The following is a 26,213-nucleotide window of genomic DNA, read 5'->3' on the forward strand; positions in this document are numbered from 1 at the left end:
AATAGGTAATAATGTCAGAGAAGCAGACTCAGTATATTGTATTATATGCTCTTATATATAATTATCCTAAATAACTCAAAGTAAAACAATGGAAATATATATGGAACTATAAGTTCCTACTTACATGATTTAATCATATCAGGATACATAAACTGAACTTGAACTTATTTTAATGTAGGCACACTATCCATTTTAGTCCATTTTACTGTTTATGTTAAAATAACATTTCTTTCCTAAATATTATTTTCTTGACCATGGTGCACTGTTGGTGGCAATACAAACTGGTACAGTCACTATGAATAACAGTATAAAGTTTCTAAAAAATTTAAAATATACATTCCAGCGATCCAACTAAGTATGTGTGTGTATATATATATATATATATATACACACACACACAGAAAAAGAAAACAGAACTTTTAAGAGGTATCTGCACTCCCATGTTTACTGTAGCATTTTTCAAAATAGCCAAGACATAAAAACTAAGTATCTATCAATACACAAATAAAGAAAATGTCGTATATATATTCACAATGAAATATTATTCAGCCACAAAGATAAAGAAATCCTGCCATTTGCAACAACATGGATAAATCTGAAGGACACATTATATTAAGTGAAATAAGTCAGACACAGAAAGAGAAATATTGTGTGATCTCACTTACATGTTAACAGTGTTTGCCAAGGGCTGTGGTTTGGGGGAAATGGAAAGCTGTTTGTCAAAAGATTCAAGCTTTCAGCTATACGATGAATAAATTCTGTGTAGCTACAATATAGTAAATATAGTTAATAATTTAAATATGCTTGAAATTTGCTGAGAAAGTAGTTCTTTTTTCCTACTGTAATTATTTATTTTAAAATTTAAATTAAGTAATTTATTTTAATTGGAGGCTAATTATTTTAGAATACTGTAGTGGTTTTTGCCATACATCGACATGAAAGTTCTAAGTGTTCTTAACACACACACACAAAGTAACTATGGTAGCTCAGCTGGTAAATATTCCGCCTACAATGCAGGAGACCCGAATTCAATTCCTGGCTCAGGAAGTTCCCCTGGAGAAGGGATAGGCTACCCACTCCAGTGTTCATGGGCTTCCCTGGTGGCTCAGATGGTAAAGAATCCTCCTGCATTGTGGGAGACCTGGGTTCGATCCGTGGGTTAGGAAGATCCCCTGAGGAGGGCATGGCAACCCACTGCAGTATTCTTGCCTGGAGAATCCCCATGGACAGAGGAGCCTGGTGGGCTACTGTCCATGGGGTCGCAAAGAGTTGGAAAAAACTGAGTGACTAAGCATAGCACAGCACATGGTGTTGTATGTGTTAATTAGCTTGAATATGATGATTATTTCATGTATGGACATAAAATCAAGTCGTACTGTTGCACACTTTCAAAATATATACTTTTGTGACTCATACTTCTACAAAACAAACAACAGAATTTAAAAAGTGGCATGTTTAACTGATGTAGAAAGAGTATTTGATAATATCCAACACTTCAATTTCAATATTGAAAATTTTTAAATCTCTACAAAATTATTTTAAAAAGGGCACTTTGTTAATCAAAACAAAGATCCCCTATAAAAGATCATCTATTAAAAAAAACCCACAACTAAAAATCACACTCAGTGGTGAAGGACAGAAAGCTTTCCTTAGAGACCAAGAACAAAATAAGCATGTCCACTCTTCCACTTCTATTCAACACCGTATTTGATATTATATTGATGAAAATAAGGCAAGATAAAGAAATAAAAGGCAACCTAATTGGATATAAAGTAGAAAAATTCTTTACTCACAGATCTCATGTACAGAAAATCCAAAAGTTTCCATGAAAAAAAGAAATGTTAGAGCTAATAAGCATTCAACAAAATTTCAGGATACAAAGCCAACATACAATAATCAGTGGTATATCTACAAATCAGTAATAATCAAAAAGGAAATGAAGAAAACCAAGGAATCCCTCCAAAAACCAAAAAGCACCCCAAAATCAGACAAGACACTGATGCTGATTCAGCTGATAGATAGATAGATAGATAGATAGATAGATAGATAGAATCAGCATCAGTGTCTTGTCTGATATATATAGGCATATATATCCACCTGCAATGCAGGAGACCCAGGTTCAATCCCTGGGTTGGGAAGATCCTCTGGAGAAGGCAAAGGCTACCCACTCCAGTATTCTGGCCTGGAGAATTCCATGGATTGTATAGCCTTGGGGTTGCAAAGCGTGGAACACGACTGAACAGCTTACACTTTCACTATTGCATTGAACCTAATACCTTTTAGGTATTAACAAAATACTCTTCCAATCCCTGAACACAGGATGTTTTCCTACTTACCTATGTCTTCTTTAATTTCTTTCAGCAATGTTTTGTAACAGTCAGTATACATGTTGCACTTCTTGTTTAAATATATTCATAAGCATTTTATTCTTTTAATTCTAATGTAAATGGAATGATTTTCTTCATTTCCTTTTTGATTATTACAGATTTGTAGATATACCACTGATTATTGTATGTTGGCTTTGTATCCTGAAACTTTGTTGAATCTGTTTATTAGCTCTAACATTTTTGAAATATCAATAGCACTTTTTGCAGAAATAAAAAAGCTAAACTGTAAAATTTACACAGAATTGCAAAGGACCTTGAATAGCCAAAACAGTCTTGATAAAGAACTAGATTAGAAGACTTATACTTCTCAATTTCAAAACTACCAAATTGTGTGGTATTAGCAAAGAATAGATATATAGAAGAATATAATACAATTGTGAGTAATGGTGAATTTATTTTTACAAGTTTCTATGAAAAATTGGGAACAAAGTCTCTTTTCCATTAGTACTGTTGAGATAACTGGATATTCACATGCAAGTTGAACTCAACTTGCAATATGTAAAAAAAGTAACTTAGATTGAAAAATTCAACCTAATAGCTAAAACTATTTTTTAAAAACTGTTACAAAAAACACAGGGGCAGATTCTCATGACTTTCAACTTGGCAAACAGACAATACCAAAACATACACAATGAAAAAAGAGATAAATTGAATGTGATCAAAAATATAAACCTTTATCTATGAAAAAGTACTATCAAGAAAGTGAAAATACAACCTGCAAAATAGATGAAAATATCATATATATAATAAAGGGCTTGTATCTAGGATATATAAAATTCTTACAACTGAACAAAATAAACTGACTTTAAAATGGGTAAAGGAGTTGTACCAATGCGCAATAATTCTTCAAAGAAGTTATACCATTGTGCAATAACCACAAGAAAAGATGCTCAGTATCATTAGTCACTGTTCACTAAGGTCTAACTCTTTGTGACCTCATGGACTATAGCATGCCAGGCTCCTCTGTCCTCAACTATCTCCCAGAGTTTGTTCAGTCACATGCCTATTAAATCAGTGATACTAACTAACCATCTTATCCTCCACAGCCCCTTTCTCCTTTTGCCTTCAATATTCCCCAACATCAGGGTATTTTGCAATGAGTTGGCTATTCTAATCAGGTGGCTTAAGTATTGGAGCTTCAGCTTCAGCAACAGTCCTTGCAATGAATATTCAGGGTTGATTTCTTTTAGTCCAAGGGAATCTCAAGACTCTTCCACAGCACCACAATTCAAAAGCATCAATTCTTTGGCCCTCAGACTTCTTTATGGTCCAACTCTCACATCTGTACATGACTCCTGGGAAAACCATAGCTTTCACTATACTGAACTTTGTCAGCAAAGTGATGTCTCTGCTTTTTAATACGGTGTCTGTGTGCATGCGAAATTGTTCAGTCTTGTCCAACTCTTTGTGACCCTGAACTGTAGCTCATGAAGCTCCTCTGTCCATGGGATTCTCCAGGCAAGAATAAAGAATACTGGAGTGGGTTGTCATGTCCTCCTCCAGGGAATCTTCCAGCCCAGGGATTGAATCTCTTATGTCTTCTGCATTGGCAGGAGGGTTCTTTATCACTAATGCCACCTGGGAATCCCAATACGCTGTCTAGGTTTTTATTTTCATATCTTTCCTTTCAAGGAGCAAGCATATTTTAATTTCATGGCTGCAGTCACCATCCACAGTGATTTTAGAGCCCAACAAAATAAAATCTGTCACTGCTCCCACTTTCTCCCCTTGTATTTGCAATGAAGCGATGGGACTGGAAGCCATAATTTTTAATATGGAGTTTCAAGCCAGTCTTTTCATTCTCTTCTTTCACCTCCATCAAGAGGCTGTTAAGTTCCTTTTCCCTTTCTGCCATTAAAGTGGTATCATCTGCATATCTGAGGTTGTTGATATTTCTCCCTGCAAACTTGATTCCAGGTTGTGATTTATCCAGCCTGGCATTTTTGCATGGTGCTCTCTGCATAGAAGTTGAATAAGCAGGGTGACAATATACAGACTTGACGTGCTCCTTTCCCAGTTTGGAACCAATCAGTTATTCCATGTCCAGTTCTAACTTGCTTCTTGACCTGCATACAGATTTCTCAGGAGTCGGGTAAGGTGGTTTGGTATTGCTATCTCTTTAAGAATTTTCCACAGCTTTTTGTGATCTACAGAGTCAAGGCTTTGTGTGGTCAGTGAAGCAGAAGCAGATGTTTTTTTGAAACTCTCTTCATGATCCAATGAATGTTGGCAATTTGATTTCTAGTTCCTCTGCCTCTTTGAAACTCTGTACATCTGGAAGTTCTCAGTGCACGTACTACCGAAGCCTCGCTTGAAGGATTTTAGGCATAACCTTGCTAGTCTGTAAATGAGTGAAAATGTACAGCAATTGGCATATTTTTTGGCATTGCCCTTTTTTGGGATTGAAATGAAAACTGACCTCTTCCAGTCCTGTGGCCATTCCTGAGTTTCCAAATTTGCTGACATATTGAGTACAGCACTTTAACAGCATCATCTTTTGGATTTTAAATAGTTCAGCTGGAATTCCATCACCTCCACTAGCTTTGTTTGTAGTAATGCTTCTTAAGATCCACTTGACTTCACACTCCAGGATGTCTGGCCTAGGTGAGTGACCACAACATCATAATTATTCGAGTCATTAAGACCTTTCTGATCTTCCCACGTGGCTCAATGGTAAAGAATCCGCCTGCCAATGCAGGAGATATGCCTTTGATCCCTGGGTTAGGAAGATCCCCTGGAGGAGGAAATGAGAGTTGGACCATAAAGAAAGCTGAGTACTGAGGACTTGATGCTTTTGAATTGTGGTGCTGGAGAAGACACTTGAAAATTCCTTGGACAGCAAGGACATCAAACCAGTCAATTCTGAAGAAAATCAATCCTGAATATTCATTGCAAATGCTGATGCTGAAGCTGAAGCTCCAATAATTTGGCCACCTGATGTGAAGAGCCAACTCACTGGAAAAGACCCTGATGCTTGGAAAGATTGAGGGCAGGAGGAGAAGTGGGTGACAGAGGATGAGATGGTTGGATGGTATCACTGCTTCAATGGACATGAGATTGAGCAAACTTCAAGTGATAGTGAAGGACAGGGAAGCCTAGGGTGCTGCAGTTCATGGGATCGCAAACAGTCAGACAGGACTTAGCTGCTGAACAACAACAGAAGGAGAAGAGGGAGAGAAAGGAACTGAGAAAATATTTGAAGAGATAATCATCAAAAACCTCACTAACATGGGAAAGAAAATACTCAAGGATGAGGAAGTGCTGAGAGTCCCAAGCAGGGTATGCCAAGGAGGAAACTTGCCAAGACACTTAGTAATCAAGTTGACAAAAATTAAAACAAGGAGAAAATATTAAAGGCAACGAGGAAAAGCAACAAGTAACATACAAGAGAATGTTCTTAAGGACATCAGATGATTTTTCAGCACAAACTCTAAAGGCCAGAAGAGAAATATGTAAAGTGGTAAAATGGTAATGTCATCCCAATTTTACAGTTGAGGAAACTGAGGCTTAAACAATTTAGTATGAGGTATTCAGGAATTAGGGCTTGAAGTATTAATGCTAATTCTCTGATACATTTCTGATACGTTCTCTGAGAAGTTTATTGAACTTCGAAAAAAACAGTCACAAAACTTTGGAGATAAGGAGCATTGATGATTCTTGATGCTGTTAAAGTGTTGCACTCAATATGTCAGCAAATTTGGAAAGGTCAGCAATGGCCACAAGACTGGAAAAGGTCAGTTTTCATTCCAGTACCAAAGAAGAGTAATGCCAAAGAATGTTCAAGCTACCATACAATTGTGCTCATTTCACATGCTATAAAGGTTATGCTCAAAATCCTTCAAGCTAGACTTCAGCAGCACATTAATTGAGAACTTCCATATCTCAATTTATGTACAAGCTGTGTTTAGAAAAGGAAGAGGAGCCATAGATCAAATAACCAACATCCACTGGATCATATAAAAAGTAACAGAATTCCAGAAAAACATCTCTTTCTGCTTCACTGACTATATTAAAGCTTTGATTCTGTGGATCACAACAAACTGTGGAAAATTCTTAAAGAGGTGGGAGTATCAGACCACATCTTGAGAAATCTGTAAGCAGGTCAAGAGCCAACAGTTAGAATCTTATAACTGACTGGTTCAAAATTGGAAAGGAGTACAACAAGGCTGTATATTTTCCCACCTTGCTTATTTGTCATATATGTAGATTACATTATGGGAAATGCCAGGATGGGTGAATTACAGGATGGAATCAAGGTTCAGTTCAGTTCAGTCGCTCAGTCGTGTCCGACTCTTTGCGACCCCATGAACCACAGCACGCCAGGCCTCCCTGTCCATCACCAACTCCCAGAGTCCACCCAAATCCATGTCCATTGAGTCGGTGATGCCATCCAACCATCTCATCCTCTGTCGTCCCCTTCTCCTCCTGCCCTCAATCTTTCCCAGCATCAGGGTCTTTTCAAATGGGTCAGTTCTTCGCATCAGGTAGCCAAAGTATTGGAGTGGCAGCTTTAGCATCAGTCCTTCCAATGAACACCCAGGACTGATCTCCTTTAAGATGGACTGGTTGGACCTCCTTGCAGTCCAAGGGACTCTCAAGAGTTTTCTCCAATACCACAGTTCAAAAGCATCAATTCTTCAATGCTCAGCTTTCTTTATAGTCCCACTCTCACATCCGTACATGACCACTGGAAAAATCATAGCCTTAACTAGACCAACCTTTGTTGACAAAGTAATGTCTCTGCTTTTCAATATGCTATCGAGGGTGGTCATAACCTTCCTTCCAAGGAGTAAGTGTCTTTTAATTTCATGACTGCAATCATCATCTGCAGTGATTTTGGAGCGCAGAAAAATAAAGTCAGCCACTGTTTCCACTGTTCCCCCATCTATTTGCCATCAAGTGATGGGCCTGGATGCCATGATCTTAGTTTTCTGAATGTTGAGCTTTAAGCCAACTTTTTCACTCTCCTCTTTCACTTTCATCAAGAGGCTCTTTAGTTCTTCTTCACTTTCTGTCATAAGGGTGGTTTCATCTATATATCTGAGGTTATTGATATTCCTCCCAGCAATTTTGATTCCAGCTTGTGCTTCCTCCAGCCCAGCATTTCTCATGATGTACTCTGCATATAAGTTACATAAGCAGGGTGACAATATACAGCTTTGATGTACTCCTTTTCCTATTTGGAACCAGTCCGTTGTTCCATGTCCAGTTCTAACTGTTGCTTCCTGACCTGCATACAGGTTTCTCAAGAGGCAGGTCAGGTGGTCTGGTATTTTCATCTCTTTCAGAATTTTCCACAGTTGATTGTGATCCACACAGTCAAAGGCTTTGGCATAGTCAATAAAGCAGAAATAAATGTTTTTCTGGAACTCTCTTGCTTTTTTGATGATCCAACGGATGTTGGCAGTTTGATCTCTGTTTCCTCTACCTTTCCTAAAACCAGCTTGAACATCTGGAATTTTACGGTTCATGTATTGCTGAAGCCTGACTTGAAGAATTTTGAGCATTACGTTACTAGCATGTGAGATGAGTGAAATTGTGAATCAAGGTTGCCAGGAGAAATATCAACAACCTCAGATATGCAGATGATATCACTATAATGGCAGAAAGTGAAGAGAAACTAAATAGTCTCTTGATGAGGGTAAAAGAGAAGAGTGAAAAGTTGGATTGAAACTCAATATTCAAAAAACTAAGATCATGGCATCTGGTCCCATCATTCATGGCAAATAGACGGGGGGAAATTGAAAACAGTGACAGATTTTATTTTCTTAGGCTTCAAAATCATGGCAGATGGTGACTGCAGCCATGAAATTAACAGGCTTGTTCGTTGTAAGGAAAGCTATGACAAATCTAGACAATGTATTAAAAAGCAGACATAATTTGACAACAAAGATCCATATAGTCAAAGCTATGGTTTTTCCAGTAGTCATGTATGGATGTGAGAGTTAGCCTATAAAGAAAGTTGAGTACCAAAGAATGGATGTTTCTGAATTGTTGGGGCAGAGAAGACTCTTGAGAGTCTCTTGGACTGCAAGATCAAACCAGTCAATCCTAAAGGAAATCAAGCCTGAATATTCATTTGGAAGGACTGATGCTGAAGCTTAAATTCCAAAACTTTGGCTATCTGATGTGAAAAGCCAACTCATTGGAAAAGACCTTGATGCTAGGAAAGACTGAAGGCAAAAGGAGAAGGGGTGGTTGGGATGAGATGATTACATAGCATCACCAACTCAATGGGCAAGAATTTGAGCAAATTCCAGGCGATAGTGTAGGACAGAGGAGCCTTCAGTGCATGAAGCTGCAAAGAGTCAGACACAATTTAGTGGCTGAACAACAAAACAACAATATTTCTTAGTCTAATTCTTATCATATGACACTACCATCCCACTGCTGGGCGTACACACTGAGGAAACCAGAACTGAAAGAGACATGTGGACTCCAACGTTCATCACAGCACAGTTTACAGTAACTAGGACATGGAAGCAACCTAGATGTCTATAAGCAGATGAATGGATAAGAAAGCTGTGGTATATATATATGTATATATACATATACATACACATACATATACATACACACACACACACATATATATATACACACACACAATATGGAATATTACTCAGCTATTAAAAAGAATGCATTTAAATTAGTTTGAGAGGTGGATGAAACTGTATCATAGGCTCCACCAACTGGAGTCTATGATACAGAGTGAAGTAAGTCAGAAAGAAAAACACCAATATAGTATATTAACGTGTATATATGGAATTTAGAAAGATGGTAATGACCACCTTATATGTGAGACAGCAAAAGAGACACAGATATAAAGAACAGACTTTTGGACTCTGTGGGAGAAGGCAAGGGTGGGATGATTTGAGAGAATAGCATTGAAACATGTATATTATCATATGTGAAACAGATCACCAGTCCAAGTTCAATGCATGAAACAGGGCACCCAAAGCGGGTGCAATGGGACAACACTGAAGGATGGAATGGGGAGGGAAGTGGGAGGGGTTTCAGGACGGGCAACACATTACACCCATGGCTGATTCATGTCAGTTCAGTTCAGTTGCTCAGTCGTGTCCAACTCTTTGTGACCCCATGAACCGCAGCATGCCAGGCCTCCCTGTCTATCACCAACTCCTGGAGTCCACCCAAAACCATGTCCATTGAGTCGGTGATGCCATCCAACCATCTCATCTTCTGTCGTCCCCTTCTCCTCCTGCCCTCAATCTTTCCCAGCCTCAGGGTCTTTTCAAATGAGTCATCTCTTCGCATCAGGTGGCCAAAGTATTGGAGTTGCAGCTTCAACATCAGTCCTTCCAATGAACCCAGGACTGATCTCCTTTAGGATGGACTGGTTGAATTTCCTTGTAGTCCAAGGGACTCTCAAGAGTTTTCTCAAACACCACAGTTCAAAAGCATCAATTCTTCGATGCTCAGCTTTCTTTATAGTCCAACTCTCACATCCATACATGACTATTGGAAAAACCATTGCCTTGACTAGATGGACCTTTGTTGACAAAGTAATGTCTCTGCTTTTCAATATGCTATCTAGGTTGGTCATAACTTTCCTTTCAAGGAGTAAGTGTCTTTTAATTTCAAGGCTGCAATCACCATCTGCAGTGATTTTGGAGCCCCCAAAAATAAAGTCTGACATTGTTTCCACTATTTCCCATGAAGTGATGGGACCAGATGCCATGGTCTTAGTTTTATGAATGTTGAGCTTTAAGCCAACTTTTTCACTCTCCTCTTTCACTTTCATCAAGAGGCTCTTTAGTTCTTCACTTTCTGCCATAAGGGTGGTGTCATCTGCATATTTGAGATTATTGATATTTCTCCTGGCAATCTTGATTCCAGCTTGTGCTTCCTCCAGCCCAGCATTTCTCATGATGTATTCTGCATATAAGTTAAATAAGCGGAGTAACAATATACAGCCTTGATGTACTCCTTTTCCTATTTTGGAACCAGTCTGTTGTTCCATGTCCAGTTCTAACTGTTGCTTCCTGACCTGCATACAGATTTCTCAAGAGGCAGGTCAGGTGGTCTGGTATTTTCATCTCTTTCAGAATTTTCCACAGTTGATTGTGATCCACACAGTCAAAGGCTTTGGCATAGTCAATAAAGCAGAAATAAATGTTTTTCTGGAACTCTTTTGCTTTTTCCATGATCCAGTGGGTGTTGGCAATTTGATCTCTGTTTCCTCTGCCTTTTCTAAAACCAGCTTGAACATCTGGAAGTTCACGGTTCACGTACTGCTGAAGCCTGGCTTGGAAAATTTTGAGCATGATTCATGTCACTGTATGGCAAAAACCACTACAATATTGTAAAGTAATTAGCCTCCAACTAAAATAACTATATTAAATAAACAAATTTTTTTAAATGAAGAAATTAGTCTATAGTGGCTTAAACTTATCCAAGGCAGCAAACATCTAGCCTAAGAGCACAACTCCACTGCTCCTAATTCACTTCATTTTAACTACTATTTGACCTTCTCACAAATGATCTGAAGTTTGAATCTTACTTGAAGATTCCACTGTTTAGAATGTGAAAACTTTATATGATTAATAATTATATAATAAATTTAGCTTGTAATTCTTCCAAATATTTCTTTTTGCCATTAGCACATATGCATTTTATTGCCTACTGTCTGTGCCTGTTTTTCTTCAGTGTTTCTGGAGTCGTTGTATGTGCTTTATCTAGGTCAACAGTGGCACTGAGAAACATAGATTACAGTTTTCCAGAAGACAAGAGTTACACAACATAATGAGTATTGTGCTATTATTTCATTTAACCCCAATTTCATAGCCAACTAGTATATTTTGAATGTTTAAAACAAAGGATGTGGATTCAACACTGTGTTCTGTTCCTGTTATAAACTGAGGAATTTTAAACAATTCACTTAACCATTCAGTTTCCTTATCTCTTTAAGAAGAATGCTAAAAATAATAATAGCAACAATAATTTTAAATACAGCTAATATTTGCTATTATATACTTTTGTAGATTTTGTTGTAAGAAAATTTAAAAATTCATGCTTAAAAAGTTCTATGGAATGGAAAGCACATTTCAATTTAACTGTCAAAATAGAATGCTGGAAGATGGTGACAAAGACTAGAAAATGATGCATTTGAATATGGTGTTTTCTGTTCAAATGGCAGGTGAGTTATGAGTTAACAGTTTTGTCTACTTTTAAAGGCAAATAAAATCATAGATTATTACAAATCAAAAAACAGCAATGAAAGTGAAAAACCTACTATCAAGAATCCTCTTGCCAACAAGGTTGTCATTCATATTTGATGGAGAAATCAGATCTTTACAAGCAAAACCTAAAATAATTCAGCATTATCAAACCAACTGTATGCTATGCTATGCTATGCTAAGTCACTTCAGTCGTGTCCGACTCTGTGTGACCCCATAGACGGCAACCACCAGGCTCCCCCGTCCCTGGGATTCTCCAGGCAAGAACACTGGAGTGGGTTGCCGTTTCCTTCTCCAATGCATGACAGTGAAAAGTGAAAGCGAAGTCGCTCAGTCGTGTCTGACTCTTAGTGACCCCATGGACTGCAGCCTACCAGGCTCCTCCATCCATGGGATTTTCCAGGCAAGAGTACTGGAGTGAGGTGCCATTGCCTTCTCCGTACCAACTGTATAACAGATGTTAAAGAAAGTTCTCAAGGTGGAAAAGAAAAGGTCACAGCTAGACTACAAATAACAAATATTGGTGAGGATATGAAAAGGGAATTTCAGTACACTGTTGGTGGAAATGTAAATTGGTACACCCTGCATGGAAAACAGTATGGAGGTTCCTCAAAAAACTAAAATGAGAACTACCATATGATCCATCAATGCCACTTATGAGTATATAGCCAAAGAAAACAAAAATGCTAATTTGAAAAGATACACATGCCCAAATGTTTGTAGCAGCATTATTTACAATAGCCAAGCTATGGAAGCAACCTAAGTATCCATTAAAGATGAATAAATAATGGTATACATAATAATACATGTAATGAAATATTAGCCATAAAAAGAATGAAATTTGACCATTTGCTACAACAGGATGGACTGGAGGGTATTATACATAATGAAATAAGTCAGAAAGACAAATGCTGTATGTTATCATTTATATATGGAATCTAAAAACAATCTAATGAGTATACAAAAACAGAAACAGGCTTAAAGAGAAAAAACGTGTGGTTACCAGTGGGGAGAAGGAAGGGGATAGAGGAATAAGGGGTTGGGGTTTAAGAGGTACAAACTATTATGTATAAAATACAGGATACATCAAATAGCACAGTGAATATAGCCACTATTTTATAAAATCTTGGAATGGAATATAATCTATAAAAATATTGAATCATTGTGTTGTACACCTGAAACACATAATATTGTAAATCAACTATACTTCAACATAAAAATAATGATGAAGGAAACTGTGTGTTGAAGGCTATACAGGAACTGTTAGTACTCTCTGTTCAATTTTTTATAAATCTAAAACTGTTCCAACATCCGCTGGATCATTGAAAAAGCAATAGGCCCCAGGTTCATCACCTCAGCAGAGCTGAAAATGCATTGCTTTTTATAGCTGAGTAATAGTCCACTCTGTATATGTAACACAACTTCCTTATCCATCCATTGCCAATGGATATCTAGGTTGCTTCCATGCCCTAGCTATTGTAAATAGTGCTGCAATGACCACTGGGGTACATGTGTCTCTTTCAATTCTGGTTTCCTCAGGGTGTATGCCCAGCAGTGGAATTACTAGGTTGTATGGCAGTTCTATTCCCAGTTTTTTAAGGAATCTTCACATTGTTCTCCATAGTGGCTGTACCAGTTTGCATTCCCACCAACAATGTAAGAGGGTCCCCCTTTCTGCACACCCTCTCCAGCATTTGTTGTTTATAAACTTTTTGATGATAGCCATTCTGACTCGTGTGAGATGATACCTCATTGCAGTTTTTATTTACATTTCTATAATGATGAGATGTTGAGCCTCTTTTCATGTGTTTGTTAGCCATCTGTATATCTTCTTTGGAGAAATGTTTGTTTAGTTCTTTTGCCCATGTCTTGACTGGGTTGTTTGTTTTTCTGGTATTGACCTGCTTGAGCTCCTTGTATAGTTTGGAGATTAAGTCTTTGCTATTATTTTCTCCCATTCTGAGGGTTGTCTTTTCACCTTGCTTAAAATTTCTTCATTGTACAAAATATTTTAGTTTAATTAGGTCCTATTTGTTTTTGTTTTTATTTCCATTACTCTGGGAGGTGGTCATAGAGGATCTTGCTGTGATTTATGTCAGAGAGTGGTCTGCTTATGTTTTCCTCTGAGAGTTTCATATTTTCTGGTCTTGCATTTAGGTCTTTAATCCATTTTGAGTTTATTTTTGTGTATGGTATTAGAAAGTGTTCTAGTTTCATTCTTTCACATGTAGTTGACCAGTTTTCCCAGCCCCACTTGTTGAAGAGACTGTCTTTTCTCCATTATATATTTTTGCCTCCTTTCAAATATAAGGTGTCCATAGGTGAGTGGATTTATCTCTGGGCTTTCGATTTGGTTCCACTGATCTATATTTCTGTCTTTCTGCCAGTAACATACTGTCTTGATGACTGTAGCTTTGTAGTATAGTCTGAAGTCAGGAAGGTTAATTCCTCTAGTTCCATTCTTATTTCTCAAGATTGCTTTGACTATTCAGAGTCTTTTGTGCTTTTATATAAATTGTGAAATTATTTGTTCTAGTTCTGTGTAAAATACCATTGTTAGTTTGATAGCTTTTGCATTGAATCTATGATTGCTTTGGGTATTATATTCATTTTCACTATACTGATTATTCAAATCCATGAACATGGTATATTTTTTCCATCTGTTTGTGTCATCTTTGATTTTTTCATATAATATAATCAACGTTTTATAGTTTTCTGGTCTTTTGTTCCTTTAGGTAAATTTATTCCTAAATATTTTATTCCTTTCATTGCAATGTTGAATGGGATTCATTCCTTAGTTTTTCTTTATATTTTTCATTGTTAGTGTATAGGAATGCAAGGGATTTCTGTGTATTAGTTTTATATCCTGCAACTTTACTATATTCATTGTTTAGGTCTAGTAATTTTCTGGTGGCATTTTTAGGGTTTTCTAGATAGAGGATTATGTCATCTGCAAACAATAAGAGATTCTTCTTTTCCAACCTGGATTCCTTTTATTTCCTTTTTTTCTCTAATTTCTGTGGCTAAGGCTTCCAGAACTACGTTGAATAGTAGTGGTGAGAGTGGATACCCTTGCCTTGTTCCTGATTGTAGAGGAAATGCTTTCAGTTTTTCACCATTGAGGATAATGTTTGCTGTGGATCTGTCGTATGTGGCTTTTATTATGTTGAGGTATGTCCCTTCTCTGCCTGCTTTCTGGTATATCATAAATGGGTGTTGAATTTTGTCAAAGGCTTTATCTGCATCAATTGAGATAATCATATGGCTTTTATCTTTCAATTTGTTAATATGGTGTATCATGTTGATTGATTTATGAATACTGAAGAATCTTTGCATCTCTAGAATAAAGCACACCTGATCATGATGTATAGTCTTTTTAATATGTTGTTGGATTCTGTTTGCTAGAATTTTGTTGAGGATTTTTGCATCTATGTTCATCAATGATATTGCCGTGCAGTTTTTTTTTTGTGTGTGTGTGTGGCATCTTTGGTTTTGGTATCAGGATGATGGTGGCCTCATAGAATGAGTTCAGAATGGGGGAAAATAATAGCAAATGAAACAAATAACAAATAATTAATTTCCAGAATATACAAACAGCTCATGAAGCTCAATACTAGAAAAATAAACCACCCAATCAAAAATTGGCAAAAGAACTAAACAGACATTTCTCCAAAGAAGACGTGCTAATAAACACATGAAAAGATGCTGAATTTCACTCATTTTTAGAGAAATTAAAATCAGAACCACAATGAGGTATCATCTTGAATGGCCATCATCAAAGAGTCTACAAACCATAAATGCTGGAGAAGGTGTTGAGAAAAGGGAACACTCTTGCACTGTTGATGGGAATGCAAACTAGTACAACCACTATGGAGAAAAGTGTGGAGATTCCTTTAAAAACTGGGACTAGAACTGTAATATGACCTAGCAATCTCACTGCTGGGCAGACACCTTGAGGAAACCAGAAGTGAAAGAGACGCATGTACCCCAATGTTTATTGCAGCACTATTTATAATAACTAGGACATGGAAGCAACCTAGATGTCCATTGGCAGATGAATGGATAAGGAAGTTGTGGTACATATACACAGTGAAATATTACTCTGCTATAAAAAAGAACACATTTGAGTCAGTTCTAATGAGGTTGATGAAACTGTAGCCTGTTATACAGAGTGAAGCAAGTCAGAAAGAGAAATACAAATACTGCATATTAATGCATATATATGGAATTTATAAAGATGGTACCAATGACCCAATGTGCAGAGCAGCAAAGCAGATACAAATATAAAGAACAGACTCTTGATCTCAGTGGGAGAAGGTGAGGGTGGGATAATTTGAGAGAATAGCATTGAAACATGTATTTTACCATATGTAAAATAGATTACCAAAGACGTTCAATGCATGAGACAGGATACCCAAAGCCAGAGCTCTGCAACTACTCAGATGGATAGGTTGGGGAGGGAACTGGGAGGGGGTTCAGAATAGGGAGACACACATATACACATGGCTGACTCATGTTGATGTATGGCAAAAATCATCACAATATTGTAACTTTCCTCCAATTAAAATAAATAAATTAATTTTTAAAAATATTGTAAATCTCCTAAATGTTCATGCATAGTTGATTGTTTGAATGAACTATGCCACATCCACACCATGTATCTGTAAAAAACAATAAATATATCTGTGTTCATAGGGAAAGATTTCTAGAATATATTGTTGGCTGAAGAAAAGCACATTGTAAATGTGTATACATTACACCAATAATTTTACTTAATGGTGAGATAAATATGAAAATATATAGTATTGTTAATCTTCTTAGAATATAAATCACAGAGAAGATAAAACAGAAATAAATAAGACTTACCTACAAGGGAGCAAAGTACTGGTATGGGGAGGGAATGATTTTTATCTGAGTATACTTTATTTTTGGAGAAGGAAATGGCAACCCACTCCAGTGTTCTTGCCTGGAGAATCCCAAGGATGGAGGAGCCTGGTGGGCTGCCGTCTATGGGGTCGCACAGAGTCGGACACGACTGACGCGACTTAGTAGTAGTAGTAGTAGTAGTAGTATACTTTATTTTCTAGGATTTTACTTTTAAACATCTGTGTTAATATCTGCATATTTAGAAATTTATATTAAATAAGCAATGATGGTGAGATTAAAAATTTGGCAGAAACAGATGTACATATCCATATTTCAAAAGAATAACATAACCACACTAAAAGTAATACTTCCCTGGTAACTCAGATGGTAAAGAATCTGCCTGCAATGCAGGAGACCCAGGTTCAATCCGTGGGTCGGGAAGGTCACCTGGAGAAGAAAATGGCAACCCACTCCAGGATTCTTGCCTGGAGAATCCCATGAACAGAGGAGCCTGGTGGACTATAGTACATGGGGTTGCAAAGAGTCAGACACAACTGAGCCACTGAAAGTAATAAGAAATACTAATCTAAATAATTTTTGGACACAGTACTTTGACTACCTAGACTCAGATTAAATGTAAAAAGATTTGCAAGCAATCACCCTACTTAAAATGTTAGTTCTTTACAGTGGAGTAGATCAACATTTCTGTAAGCATTTATGAATATTGCAAAATTAAGCAACTTAGTAGTTATTCTGACAATGGTGGGGGTCAGATTTCTCATGGTTGGAAAGGGAAATAAATACAAGAAACTGAAAAAGGTAGGAAGAACTTATTTTGGTAGGAAGAACTGCATGACTTGTGGGGTATTAGTTCCCCAGCTAGGTATTGAATCAGGCCCTCAGCAGTGAAAATGCAGAGTCCATACTACTGAACAGGAAATTGATATTAAATTGAAACTAGATGTAACAGTGTGAACTCATATATTTTAATATATGGATATTGAACAGAATGTCTTCAGCTTTGGTGCTGTTGACATTTGGAGCTAGGTAATTATATCAGCAGCAGTCCTGTGCTTTGTGGGATGTTTAATAGCATCTATGACTGCTACCCACTGATATCAGTAGCAATCCTCCACCAGTTATGACAATTAGAAACCAGAAATATCCCTGAACATTGTCAACATTCCCTAGGTAGCAAAATTTTCCCCCAGATAGGTCACTGATATAAAGGCATGAAAACAAATAAATAAACATTTGTATATACATTTACATGTACATATTTCATGTATAAATTTATATATACTGTATACATATATAGTATATAAATATCATTTTTATGATAAAAATAGTACACACCAGTAAAAATATTTAAGAGACACTAAAGTTTCCTTTTACCCACTTTCCACTTACTATACTGCCAATCCCAGATCACCTACATTTTCTTCCTAGGAATCAAATCATCAAAGTAAATCTTTTATAAAGAAAAAACCCACCCTTTATTTCCAACTTGCTTATAGTAGTAATCCCCAAAGCTACTGCAATATTTGAAAGGAGACAGGAAGCCAGCTTCCCCGTGCGGCTCAACATTCCATACATGGTGATGACCACTACAAATGGAAAGAAGGTAAGGAAAAAGAGGAAACCTCCAATAGAAACAGCCAATGAAGCTGAAAGGTAAGATGGAAAACATGGTCAGTACATAACATACAAAATTTTACAGTAGAAATACCCCTATTTTACTACAAAACAGCTCTAAAATGTAAACTCTAGAAGAGAAATTGTTTGCCTTGTTCACCACTGTGTTACCAGTGTTGTTCACTACTGTATCATCAGCTTTTAAGCAGTGCTTAACAGAGAGTAGTTGTTTAATAAATATATTGCTTGCTTGCTTGAATGAATGGATGAGTAGCATGAGGAAGGAACTTTTCTGGAATTTGCTCTTTCTTATACAATGATGTGGATATTTACTTATTTAAAGAAGAATTGATCCTTATATTTATAAAATCTTGCCTTTTTATTTTTTATTTATGACCACTTAGCTTAATAACCTCTAGAAGTACAACATCCCTCATCACATCATAAGAATATACCTACCTAATTACCATTTATTTTGGAATTTTTGAAACGGAAAAGCTTTAGTCACTTTCTAAATACTCTCAGTCTTATATTTCAAAATTTTACTTATTATATTTTATAAAAATACATTAAAAAGACTGACAACAAAATCATCAAAGAGAGTCATCTGGGTGTTTGTATTATGAAAAATGAAAGCTAGTTGCTCAGTCGTGTCTGACTCTTTGCGATCCCATGGACTCTAGTCTGCCCGGCTCCTCTGTCCATGGAATTCCCCAGGCAAGAGTACTGGAATGGCTCACCATTTCCTTCTCCAGGGGATCTTTCCGATCCAGGGATATACTTGTTTTAGGCAAGTAAGTCATTCATTGACATTTGCCTACTTTATGTTACCCTTTGGCATGTCACATTTAAGCAACACACGCCAGTATTCCTGCCTGGGGAATCCCATGGACAGAGACTCCTAGCAGGCTACAGAGTGTGGGGTGGCAAAAGTCAGAGACAACTTAGTGACTAAGCCACTGCCACTATCTTCAGGCTTACTTTGACATAATTCTCTCCACTCATAGCTCTCCTGTGCTCTGTGGTAGAGGGTAGTTATTTTGCTCTATTTTGTAAGAACAAGCCAACAGGTGTTGCTGCTAAAAACAATAAAAATACAAATTTCTCTACCATAAAACATTTGCTTCATGGTACTTCTGCCCTATATGGTTGAAAGAAGGCAATATTTTAATTGTTTAGCATATAAGATAGATATAAAAGCCAAAAAATGGTGAAGGTTTGTTTTCTGAAAAACAAAATTTACTTATTTTTAAAATAAATAATAGAAAATGGCCACAGGAGAAGCAATTCTACAAATTCCCTAACTGGGCTAGTTTGAATTTGTTCACTCACACATCCCTCTTGTAAGTGAGAACAGGGCAGAAAATTCTCTCTCTTTTTTTTTTTTTTGGTATATTTGATAATGTTCCAGGTATGTGATAAGTGATCCAAAGACTTCACTGAGTGAGTGATGAATAAATAAATACTTTCACATGACCGTATTTTAGTTTATATCCTCTTGTCACATGTGATCTTATGTTGATTTTTATTCTCTTTTCCCATGCATCCTATGCTATTAATATAGTAATTTTCACCAATTTTTGCCCTTCCTCTCAAATCATTTCACGTTTATATGACATGTATATTTTTAGACAAATTTAGAATGCAAGCAGAGGCTCTATATGAAGTGGCAACTAAAACTTAGAAGAAACTACCATATAAAATCCTCTTTTAGTCAATTGAAACAGTTAAAATGTTTCACGGAAGGAGCCTTGTACTCACTTTTATCGAAGAATGTGGTAATCAGAAAGCCGAAGGTTATGGTGGCCACGACAAAACACAGGAAAAAGACAAAGATGAGGGACGGGTCGCTGTTTTGGAGGACAACTACAGGTACGATCTACAATACAATTGTGAAGCCAGTTTAGTCACACTGGAAGCGATGTCACAGGAAAACAAGGGGGTGAAATAAAACAGCCTTAAAACATTTCCGTACCTCCAAGTGAAATGGCAACATTTAACTAAATAACTCATTTCCCACAGAAAGGATCAATGGTTTGTGTCTGCTGATAGACTGAGCAGCTTCTGAATTCCCCAGAGGGTCAATGATAAACACATCTATTCTTTTGCAACCTAAAACCCATGCAGCTCCCACCCACAATTATTTTATCCCTCTCAAAGTGTCCCTGCAGCGTGATGCATTCAAATAGATACTTGCCTTGACAAATAAAACCACGCACAGTATACAGACGATAATTAAAAACATCAGAAGGAACGTGACAAAATAAGATGCCCAGAGCATACCATTACTGAGCCCTATCATGAACTGGTACTCCTGTGGGAGAGTCAACACAGAACAAATACCGTGAAAGTGATATTTTCAAAATACACTCACAAACATTATCTGACTTAATCCTCATAAAAACTTACATAGGTTAAATATCATCATTGTCATTCTGCAAAGAAACCAAGTCTCAGAATAGTCAAATGACCCGATCACAATCATTTAACCTAGTGAATGTCAATGCTGTGATTTCCAAACTGGAATTTTGAGTAACTTACCAGTTATGGTTCTAATCTAAGAAACAGTTAATTAGAAACTGAAAACATAAAATCTAGGATTACTTTTCTCGTTATGATGTTCTGCCTCAGGACATAATGGAAGAAAGTAAATAACTTTTAATATTATTATAGATGAAAGCAGGGAAAACTACAGCCCATGGGCCAAATCCAGTCTGCCTCATAATTTTTGTAAATAAAGTTTTGTTGACACATAGCCATTCTCATTCACTTCTGTATTGTCTGTGGCTGTTTTCATTCTACAACAGTAGAGTTGATAGTTGTGAAATGGTTTGCAGAACCTAAAATATTATACTGTCTTATACAGGAAAAGTTTGCAAATCTCTAATTTAAACCAAACCCCTCCAATTTTACAGATCAGAAAACAAGACCCAGAGAGGGTAAGTTGCTTTTACAAATTTATACAGCAGCAAACTCCCCTGCTCTGTGCTCCTCCTGTTCTATCATGCTGCTGCTTCTTATTTCAGAGGCTACTTTTCCCTGGACAAGCACAGACTGGAGACAGACTCCCTGTGTTTGAATCCTGACTTGCCACTTGGCAATAAAAAGACCTTAAGCCAGCTCCTTTACCTCTCTCTGCCTCAGTGTCCTCATTTATGAATACTAGAATTTGAATAAAACTATGAGCAAGAAAGAGTTCACAGTTTTAGCAATGAGTTTGATAAACTATAATTCATCAGAAGTCAATGGATACAGACATTTGATATTTCAAGTTTTAACAAAGGCAGATCAAAATTTCGTTACAAGATGGTCTTTTTAATTTAAACGGCTATTTAACAAAGCAAAATTAGTGGTACTAGTTTCCAGAGGTGATTAAAAACAGATGTTTCCTACTATATTTGATTGCTTTCCAATGTCCTTGCAGTGAATTAAGGTACATTTTATTATGCAAAGGAACCATATAAGGAAATAAAGTATTAATTAAGAGATTGGAAAACTTTAAAATAACAGATTTACTAAGAATTGGTGACAAAATAGTCCTTTGAAGCAAGATTCAACAAAAAATCAAAACGAGAAAGTTGACAGTGAAGTAATATACACGACACCAAAAACTCACAGGTAGGCAAACTTTAGTGTGGAGATGTGTAGTGTCCACATGCACACACTGAGAGAAAGAAAAAGGAGAAAAATACACTAAATCTTAAAAGATTTTGCATCTGGGTGAGTAACCCAGGGATTTATGACGGAGAGTCATGTTTTCCATGTCATTTTGGTTTTTATTAACCATGCACTGTAATAGCCATGATATTTTAAAAGAGAAATAATTTGGAATTCAGTGTCTGTATTTTCAACCAGTAAGGTATTGAAACTGACTAAAATAGCAGCTGGGCTTCCCTGGTGACTCAGTGGTAAAGAATCTGCCTGCCAATGCAGGAGATGTGGGTTCCATCCCTGGGTTGGGAAGATCCCCTGAAGAAGGAAATGGCAACCCAATCCCGTGGACGGAGGAGACTGGTGGGCTACAGTCTATGGGGTCACAAAAGAGTCAAACACAACTTAGTGAGTACACAACAACAAAGTAGCAGGTAAGGCAACAACTAGCCGAGATAGGAGGACACTGTCTCTACTCTTCCCTCGTACAAGATATCTAATACAAAACAAAACATTCAGAGAAATGGAGTGCTTCCCCTTCTGAGCTGCTGCTGCTGCTGTAGCCGCTGAGTCACTTCAGTCGTGTCCGACTCTGTGCGACCCCATAGACGGCAGCCCACCAGGCTCCCCCTTCCCTGGGATTCCCCAGGCAAGAACACTGGAGTGGGTTGCCATTTCCTTCTCCAATGCATGAAAGTGAAAAGTGAAAGTGAAGTCGCGCAGTCATGCCCGACTCTGTGCGACCCCATGGACTGCAGCCCACCAGGCTCCTCTGTCCATGGGATTTGCCAGGCAAGAGTATCGGAGTGGGGTGCCATTGCCTTCTGGGGCAAATGGGACCAGATTTACCCTCCAGCTAGAAACAAAGAGAGAGAGAGAATATGGAATAATACAGCCATAGAAAAGAAGGAACTCTTGCATTTACAACAACATGAATGGGCTTTGAGGATGTTATGCCTAGGGAAATGAGTCAGGTAGAGAAAGTTAAACACTGTATGATATCACTTGCATGTGAAATCTAAGAAAAAATCTTATATTAAATGTCAAGAACAGATTGGTGTTTGCCAGAGGTTTGTGGCGGGGATGAAGGTGGTTAACAGTTACAAATTTCCAGTTACAAGATAAATATGTTCTGGGAATTAATGCATAGCACAATGATAACAGTTAACAATACAGTATTGTATATTGAGAGTTGCTAAGAAAGCAATCTCAAAAAGTTCTCACCACACACACACAAATTGTATTAATATGTGGTGATGGATATTACCTAAATTCATTGAGGTAATCATTTCACAAGGCATGCATATATTAAATCATTATGTTGTATACCTAAAACAAATACAAATGTTATATATCAATTACATTTCAATTAAAAATAAAAATGATTGATGTAAAGTGACAGTTAATTTTTAAGACATCTTGATTTCCAAGACCTGGCGATAAAGGACAGTAATCCCTTAGAGGAGAGAAACATTGAGATAAGCCCTATGCTCACCCAGCTAGTTGCTAACTAGTTGCCCGGCTAACTGGAGTGAGAATCCAGACAGGAGAAGATAGGGCTGGGAATCCAGAGAGGACAAAGTGGCTGAAGTTTGCATAGCCAAATTAACGGGGTTAATCAGAGACAGATTTCCAGAGATCTTTGGAAGGTGCTCTTATAGAAGACTTCTTAGTATTCACCAGCATATATGTGTGAGGAATGTCCCAGGGTAGTGAAAAGAACCATTTTAAGGACTTAGAGAGAAAAATATCTAGAGCTCACATTTGCCTAGAAATATTTCTTGTTTTCCCCAAAGAGTAAAACCACATAATTTATAGGTCATAGGTAGACTATCTATAAGGATTTTGTGTTAATACTGAGCCAAATTTAGCCGTAGACCTGCATTTCTTAACCTCAGTACTACTGGAAACATATTCAATGCAAAATATTGTCCTAAGTGCCTCATATACATCGGGATTTCTCACTTAGTGGTATTTCTATTTTGGAGTAATTCCTCATTGTGCATTATAGAATGTTTAACAGCACCCTTGGCCTCAGCTTACTAGGTGCCAGTAGCAGTAGTTCTCAGTGTATTCATGCCTTTCAGATCAGATCAGATCAGATCAGTCGCTCAGTCGTGTTCGACTCTTTGCGACCCCATGAATCGCAGCACGCCAGGCCTCCCTGTCCGTCACCAACACCAGGAGTTCACTCAGACTCACGTCCATCGAGTCAGTGATGCCATCCAGACATCTCATCCTCTGTCATCCCCTTCTCCTCTTGCCCCCAATCCCTCCCAGCATCAGAGTCTTTTCCAATGAGTCAACTCTTCACATGAGGTGGCCAAAGTACTGGAATTTCAGCTTTAGCATCATTCCTTCCAAAGACATCCCAGGGCTGATCTCCTTTAGAATGGACTGGTTGGATCTCCTTGCAGTCCAAGGGACTCTCAAGAGTCTTCTCCAACACCACAGTTCAAAAGCATCAGTTCTTCGGTGCTCAGCCTTCTTCACAGTTCAACTCTCACATCCATACATGACCACAGGAAAAATCATAGCCTTGACTAGACGAACCTTTGTTGGCAAAGTAATGTCTCTGCTTTTGAATATGCTATCTACGTTGGTCATAACTTTCCTTCCAAGGAGTAAGCGTCTTTTAATTTCATGGCTGCAGTCACCATCTGCAGTGATTTTGGAGCCCCCCAAAATAAAGTCTGACACTGTTTCCACTGTTTCCCCATCTATTTCCCATGAAGTGGTGGGACCAGATGCCAAGATCTTAGTTTTCTGAATGTTGAGCTTTAAGCCAACTTTTTCACTCTCCACTTTCACCTTCATCAAGAGGCTTTTTAGTTCCTCTTCACTTTCTGCCATAAGGGTGGTGTCATCTGCACATCTGAGGTTATTGATATTTCTCCCAGCAATCTTGATTCCAGCTTGTGCTTCTTCCAGTCCAGCATTTCTCATGATGTACTCTGCATATTAGCCATTACCAAATGTCCTCTGGGAGCAAACTTGCCCCCAGATGAGTTGCCTGCTGTCCTGGAATAAATGCCTGTCTGGTTCTACCTATTAGAAATTTAAAAGCAAGATCCCAAAGAACAATATTGTTTTCAGATTACATAACTCAGTCTCAAAATAAAACTGAGGAATATAGAATACAGAAAAATCCAAGTCTCAACAAAGTAATATTTACAATGTCTGACTTCCAATTAAAAACTTCCCAGGTATGACAAACAGTTTCAGAGTTGAGCCTAATGTCTCTACTCTTTGATTTTCACAATTCTGTGTGAACTCCCCTTGTATGAATGGGTCATGCAACTTGTTTTAACCAACAGAATGTGGCAAGAGTGATTAAATGTCACTTCTGTGATTATGTTACATAGGATTATGGCACTTGTCCCACTCTGAGGCTCTCTCCCTTGCTAAATTTGTTGATGCTGTTGGCCATTTTATAAGGACCTTGTTATTGAGGCAAATTATTGAGGGTAGTATCTGGCCAACAGCTGAAAAGAAACTAAGATATTCAGTCTTACAACCATAAGGAATTGAATTCTACCAACAACTGCTGTTGCTGCTGCTGCTAAGTCACTTCAGTCGTGTCCGACTCTGTGTGACCCCATAGACGGCAGCCACCAGGCTCCCCCGTCCCTGGGATTCTCCAGGCAAGAACACTGGAGTGGGTTGCCATTTCCTTCTCCAATGCATGAAAGTGAAAAAGTGAAAGTGAAGTCGCTCAGTTGTGTCCAACTCTTAGTGACCCCATGGACTGCGGCCCACCAGGCTCCTCCATCCATGGGATTTTCCAGGCAAGAGTACTGGAGTGGGGTGCCATTGGCTTAAAGTGATTCTTCTCCTAGTTGAGGTTCAGTGAGTTTACATGTGTGTGTGCTCAGTTGTGTCCAACTCTTTGCAATCCTGTGGACTGTATAGCTTACCAGTCTCCTCTGTCCATGGAATTTTCCAGACAAGAATACTGGAGTGGGTTGCCATTTTCTTTTCCAGGGAATCTTCCCAACCCATGGATTGAACTCACATCTATTGCATCTTCTGCATTGGCAGGCAGATTCCTTACCACTGTGCCACTTGGAAAGCCCCAGTGAGTCTATATCCTTGGGTAATACCTTGATTGCAATCTTGCAGAAAACCCAGCTAAGCCTTCTTTGACTTCAACACATAAAAAGTGTTGAAATAAAAAAAAAACGTGTGCTGTTAGAAACTATTAACTTGTGTAACACTGTTAAACAGCAAAAAAAAAAAAAAAAAAAAATTAAAATCTATAAATCTACACTAAAAAGTTTAAAATCTAATCTACAGATACAAAAAGCTCCAGGAAATCCAAGCATAGGAAACTTGAAAAAAAACAGACCAAAGCATACCATAGTCAAATTCCTGAAAACTAGGGGGAAAAAGAAAAGGAGAAGAAGAAATCTTAAAAAGGAGATTAAAAAAGGATACATTATGTACAGATGGGCAGAAATACCCATCTTATTTG

At 37.7% G+C, this 26,213-nt stretch overlaps 1 protein-coding gene across 1 annotated transcript in view; it reads right to left on the minus strand.

Annotated features, from left to right (window-relative positions):
* The window catches only part of LOC113883381 (ATP-binding cassette sub-family A member 3-like), a 211,026-nt gene that overhangs the window by 175,675 nt on the left and 9,138 nt on the right, over positions 1-26,213 (minus strand). Inside the window, 3 exon segments of the mRNA XM_027527055.1 lie at positions 17,947-18,120; positions 19,850-19,967; positions 20,286-20,402. Coding sequence (XP_027382856.1) covers positions 17,947-18,120; positions 19,850-19,967; positions 20,286-20,402 — 409 coding nt within the window.

The sequence above is a fragment of the Bos indicus x Bos taurus genome, chromosome 25, assembly GCF_003369695.1.
Source record: "Bos indicus x Bos taurus breed Angus x Brahman F1 hybrid chromosome 25, Bos_hybrid_MaternalHap_v2.0, whole genome shotgun sequence".
Taxonomy (NCBI): Eukaryota; Metazoa; Chordata; class Mammalia; order Artiodactyla; family Bovidae; genus Bos; species Bos indicus x Bos taurus.